The sequence below is a fragment of the Poecilia reticulata genome, unplaced genomic scaffold (assembly GCF_000633615.1).
Source record: "Poecilia reticulata strain Guanapo unplaced genomic scaffold, Guppy_female_1.0+MT scaffold_125, whole genome shotgun sequence".
Taxonomy (NCBI): domain Eukaryota; kingdom Metazoa; phylum Chordata; class Actinopteri; order Cyprinodontiformes; family Poeciliidae; genus Poecilia; species Poecilia reticulata.
Window position 1 is genome coordinate 842,833 of NW_007615013.1, and position 6,066 is coordinate 848,898.

Genomic DNA, 6,066 nt, shown 5'->3' on the forward strand with positions numbered 1-6,066 from the left:
TCTATATCACCCAGCTCTACATCACCTGGTTCTACATCACCCAGTTCTACACCACATAGTTCTACACCACCTGGATCTACATCACCCAGCTCTATATCACCCAGCTCTACATCACCTGGTTCTACATCACCCACTTCTACACCACATAGTTCTACACCACCCAGCTCTACATCACCCAGTTCTACACTTTCTGCTCTGCATCAGAACCAGAACCAACCAGCTTTCAGCTTCTATGACCACAGATCTGGAACAAACTTCCAGAAAACTGAAAAACAGCTGAAACCCTGAGTTCTTTAAATCTAGACTTTATTGTTTGGGTTCAAACCTCCAACCACATCTGGCTGGAGGTGATTTGAACCATAATCAATGAAACGCTAATCAATATATTAATGATTATTGATGATGTCTCTCATGTTTGTTTCTTCACTTGTTTGACTTTTTTGTTGTATTTTTATGATCTGCTGTGATGCTGAAATGTGTTAAATAAACAGGACTGATTGTAATAAACAGTATTTATGTCTCATCCTCTCCTGCGTTTTGTAAACAACCTGGTTATTTTATTTGGCAGGTCATGTAAATGTTTATGTATATATATTAACAGTCTGCTTACTGTCTCCAGGTTTTAAACAGGAAAATAAGCTCATTATTTTGATCTTCTCTGTTTGACATGAATTAATGTATAATAAATTCCTGTGCAGCCTCACCTCCTCGTCCTCCCAGTCTCCGTTTATCACAAACTCAAAGCAGCAGCTGTGGTGAAGGAGCAGCAGCCCCAGAGCGAGCAGCAGCGGACGCCTCATGGTTCCACGCTCATATTTTTACACAAAACTATAAAGAATAAAACGAGAGCAGTGAGGAACGGCAGCGAGCTGAGAGCTTAAAATCCACCAAACTGATCCCATCGACTCGAACCAGGTCAATATTTACTGAGCTGCATGTAGGAACACAGAGGGGAAGCAAACTTTGACCCCTGACCTGGAGGCGCAGGACGAACGGCTCCCTCTCTAACACACAGGTGTAATGCTTCATTTTGACCACAAGATGTCGACAGAGGTTCATGTAACTCAATTCAGAATCTAAATCTACGCTGCAAAAAATCTGAACAAAGACTTTTATTTAGCTTTTAATGCAAATATTTTATTACACCTAAAATAAGACCAAATAAACTTACAAGTAACTTTTCAGCAAAATCCAGGAGCTTAAATAAATAATTAATTCACTTATAACAAGACATTTTCCCATAAGTAAAATAATCTGCCAGTGAAAGTAGGACTTAAATATTAAAATATTTATCTGTTAAAACAAGTTTCTGCTGAAAAGTTACCTGTCAGTCACATATTTGCGCCAGAGTGTATGTTTACAAATAAGAAATATGACGTCAGCTCACAGCATCATGCATTAAACAACATCTACCAACAGGGGGCGACTCCTGCGTACATGGGTTTGAAACTGGGGTCTTATTTTATTATCGATCATTTTTTCTATATCAGGTTTAATATTTGGGATGATTATCTCAACACGGAACCAGAATCAAACACGGATCAGAACCACCAGAACAATCCGGAAGTGTTCAGGTATTCAATAAAATTCATCAGTAATTGTCTGAATAATTCATAAACGTAACACCAAATAATACTAAACTGATAAATGGAGGTCAGACTGTAACAATGTGACCCAAACATTCAACATCCGGGTTTAAAATCCAGAACAAACCCGAACCGACCCAGAACCAGTCGGTTCGGGTCTAGTCAAGACAGACTAGATTTAAACTTGTTTCTAAATCTTCTGCCCCCTGGTGGAGAAAAGTGGCCCATTCAGAGGATTCGGGTCTTTAAAAGAGGAGAAACGCAGATTTAGGTGTTTCTGGAGGAGGTTCCGGGTTTCTGGATGTTTCCTTCATCAGGAGGAGAAGAGCAGAAACCAGCAGCAGCTTCATCTTCCTCCTGGTGGGCGGATTTCTCCCGCTGCAGACTCTCTGCGCTGTCAGACCCGGACTGGGAACACTGGGAGTCATGGCGCATTCCTGCTTCTAACAGGCTGACCCGCAGATAAGATGCTGCTGCTGCTGCTGGTTCTGCTGCTCAGCTGCAGCCCGGGCTTCCGGCTGCAGGAGGATCCGGATCCAGACTGGGGAGATTTTGACCTGGACCTGGTAAGAGGAGCTGCTGCAGCGCAGTGTGCAGCTCCGTGTTGAACTTCTCATTCTGCGTGTTTGTGTCTGCAGGAGCCGCGCAGAGTCCCGCGGCAGGTGAAAACCAATCTGCTAAAGGTAGGAAGTCACCGGCGCGTCTTTATGCGGCTTGTTCTGGAAAAACAAGCCAGAGTTCAGGAGGCTGTCAGAAAGTTTTGGGTTTAGTAAACTTCATGTTCCGCTCCTGATCGGTGACCCAGTTAGAGATCTCTGCGCTCTGGGCGTGACGCGCAGGAGATCCGCCAGGAGTTTCTGTAATGTTGGATCCGCTGCAGATTCCTGCTGCAGCTGATGAGGATGAATCATCCGGAGGAAAACCAGACGAGCCATAAACTCCCGTTATTCTCTCCCCGCTGATGTTATGGTTTATTATTCTGAAACATTTTCACAGCTAAAAATCAAAAAAGCGTTTTCCTCTGATACCCTGAAGGATAATCCAGTTCCAGTTCAGAGGTTCTTTAGAGCGGGTTCCCAAAGTGGGGGTCGGGACCCCGCTGGGGCCGTGAGGCGCCAAGTCGGGGTCTAAAGCTGATTCATAGATTCATCATGATGCGACTCCTGAGCTGTATGGAGAACCAAACTAGCAAAAAAACTTAGTGAGATAATTAAATGTGAATATGTTATAAAATAAATTAATATTCCATTAAATATCTAAATATAACTTTTGAAATTAAAACATAAATCCATTGAAAAATGCACATGATGTCACTCTGTATTTATTTACTAGATACATTTAGAGTGAAATAATTACAAGCCATGAAACATGGTGGTGGCAGCATCATGCTGTGGTACAGGCAGTGGTGGGAAGTAACGAAGTACAAGTACTTCGTTACTGTACTTAAGTACAATTTTCGTGTATCTGTACTTTACTAAAGTAGATTTAATAATGGAGACTTTCTACTTTTACTCCACTACATTTTACAGTAAGTATCTGTACTTTCTACTTCACTACATTTCTACAAAGTGTCGCGTTACTCGTTACATCCAAGTCTCGTTGCTCTTTTTACCGTTAAAATGTGAAGTTCAGGGATTTAAGATGGCGCCGTAAAATCCCAGCAATAACGTGACGTAGTGTCTGTTGTCACCCATCGGCTCCACCTTTACTCGCTGCGGAGCTCCAGACATGCGCAGTGGTTTCCTCTGAGCGGGAGAAGATGTCTGTCTAATGTCAGTAATATATTAGCTGCATAAATCATAGATATGGCGACATGTAAAATCAGCAGCGCTTCGCTTTCACAGACGGTGGGACTTCGTCCATCTTTTAGCGTCACTTGGAAGGAAAGCTTAAAGAAAGGTAAGATCTGTGGACGTGATGCTAGCTAAGCTAGCTGTACAGAGACACATGCTGCATCTGTGATGAAAAAAAGTTGTCACTCATGCGCTGAATTACTGTGTGGAGGTTTTGACTGAGGTGTTGCATATATGGGACAACGACATTCAGGAACGATCCAATTCTTCTGGACGGATCTTTACTAAGGTTGATGGGACTGAAGCCTCACTGAGAGCCGTTCTTTGTTCTTGTAATGTTCTGCATACACTGCAGTAGCTATTATTTTATTTCATTAAAAAATATATAGATTTATTTAATTGGCGAATAAATAAAACAAGAACACAGAGCATGCTCCTTGCTCTTTGTTTTCATCTCCTGTCATGGTGGCAGACGTTGCAGCAGGAGGGAGGATGAGAACCGTCACCTCCTCCTGCCTGGTTACTTCTTGCACCTTGGACAGTGTTCATAGTTCAGCGTTGTTTACCGTTAATGTTTAGCCTTAATTAATATGTTTAATGGTGCAGACAGTTGTGGTTTCTGACATGCGCAATATGGGCAGCCGCCCAGGGCGTTTTTTTTTAGGGATGGCAGGAGAACTCTGTGGATTGTTTAACAGAGATGAAAGCAAAACAGAATGAAGAAGAGTTTGGATTGATACTGGTTAAATTTATTTCAATATTTAATATCTAGTTTTTTATGGGAATGTGGATCTTCCAGATCAATTTGAGAAGCCATTTTGATAGGTGCACTTAATTTTATTGTGTCCTGTAGCGCGGGGCGCTGGTCTTGGTCTTGGGTTCAGTGGTCTAGACTACAACTCTGCTATGTGGCTCCTTGGTTGCATGTCCTCCCCCACCTTTCTGTTGGTTGTCTTTCAAAATAAAAGCCACTAATGGCAAAAAAGTGAAGTTCATGCTATGTTAGGACAGGAGACAAGATGTTTCCATCCCTAAAATTATGATGCATTTCTTTAACTTTTACTCAAGTAAGTCTTAATGTGGTACTTTTACTTTTACTAGAGTACATTTATGTCTGTGTATTTGTACTTTTACTGATGTACATGTTCTGAGTACTTTCTCCACCACTGGGTACAGAGAAGCAGACGCATGGAGCTAAAATCAGGAGGAAAACCTGCAGAAGTCCAGAGAATGGGGTCAAAGTTCACCTTCTACCCTGAACATGCAGCAGATTCAGTGGTTAGAATGGCCTAGTCAAAGTCTAGACCTGAATCCCACTGAGAATCAGTGCTAGATTTGAAACTGATGTCAGATGTTCTCTGGAGGAGATCCAGTCAGTAATGTTTTGACTACACATACACTCCACACTTTTCAGATTATTTAAGTAAAAATGACAGAAACCATAAATCAGTTCCTTCACTTCTTTCTGCTGCTGTGACATAAAATCCCAACAAATGAATGAAACAAAAACTTTGTGACTTTGGTTCTGGATTTGGGCGTTGCCACATTTTTTTCACATTTTTCCTAATTTTGTCACATTTTCCTAATTTTGCCACATTTTGTTGTCACTTTTGTCTGTCAGGAGAACAAACCTCACATCCAGGAACTGTCCATCAAGACCAGCGTCATCTCGCGCTACGCCTTCACGGCGGTGTTCTGCTCCATGCTGAACCGACACAGCGCTGCAGCTGAAGCCGTCTTCCAGATCCAGATCCCGGCTGCGGCATACGTCTCCAACTTCACCATGTAAGGAGCTGCAGCCTCACCTGGAGCCGATCCAGACTGAAAACCTGACACCATAAGATCCCAACATTACCTGGGGGAGGGGGGGTGGATGGATGGATGGATGGATGGATGGATGGATGGTTTTTCTTATTTCTTTATAAACAGTTTTATTTCTTTTTCGTTTACAGTTCAGTTCATTTTAATGGAGACCATTTTGGGATCGTCTAGATTTACCATCTGAACTAAACCTGAATCCAGATCAGGAACCGGTTTATCTGAATCTGGTGGCTGCAGTCGGCCCTCCCGTCTCCGTTGCCATGGAGATTTCAGGCAGAAAGTTGAACATTTTCCTAACAGTTGAGACAAGCGCAGATCTGTCCATTCGTGTGCAGGAAACCTCTGAATACGTACTGACAGCATTTTCTGGCTCCTTTGTTGAAGAAAAACCCAGTTGAGCTCTGACAATAGTAGTGCTGAATTGTGTGGTGCTCTAAGGCTTGACCTTTGACCTCCTTGAACCAGGATTATCGGAGGGCGTGTCTACCAGAGCGAAGTCAGGCCGAAGGAAAAGGCGGCCAAACCGAGGAACGGCAGAGCCAGGAACCGAGAGTCGAGTGACACAAGGTAGGAAAACCCTTAGAGAGAGAGAGAGTGTGTGTGGCGACCTCTGACCCCAGCTGGAGAAAATGACATCATGTAATTTCCATGGAAACAGACAGAGGTTTGTTTAAATATGCTGCAGAGAAAAAAGATCCTCCAAATGTTTCTGGCTTTGCTTTGACCCAAACATCCAGAGGAGCTTCGAGTCCAACATGGCAGAAGGTCCATGTTGGAACCAGTAACCAGAACCAGTAACATCTAAACCAGAACCAGTAACACTTAAACCAGAACCAGTAACACCTAAACCAGAACCAGTAACATCT

General features: G+C 42.8%; 2 protein-coding genes across 2 annotated transcripts in view; one reads left to right on the forward strand and one right to left on the reverse strand.

The window, feature by feature from the left end:
• itih2 (inter-alpha-trypsin inhibitor heavy chain 2) overlaps window positions 1–800 on the reverse strand; it is an 18,513-nt gene extending 17,713 nt beyond the window's left edge. The window contains exon 1 of the mRNA XM_008401628.2: window positions 705–800. Within this exon, the coding sequence (XP_008399850.1) occupies window positions 705–800 (96 nt within the window). The remainder of the gene's footprint in view (window positions 1–704) is intronic.
• Window positions 801–1,646: 846 nt separating this feature from the next.
• itih5 (inter-alpha-trypsin inhibitor heavy chain 5) overlaps window positions 1,647–6,066 on the forward strand; it is a 14,411-nt gene continuing 9,991 nt past the window's right edge. The window contains exons 1-4 of the mRNA XM_008401630.2: window positions 1,647–2,152; window positions 2,225–2,269; window positions 5,001–5,164; window positions 5,666–5,767. Coding sequence (XP_008399852.1) covers window positions 2,054–2,152; window positions 2,225–2,269; window positions 5,001–5,164; window positions 5,666–5,767 — 410 coding nt within the window. The 5' untranslated portion in view covers window positions 1,647–2,053. The remainder of the gene's footprint in view (window positions 2,153–2,224; window positions 2,270–5,000; window positions 5,165–5,665; window positions 5,768–6,066) is intronic.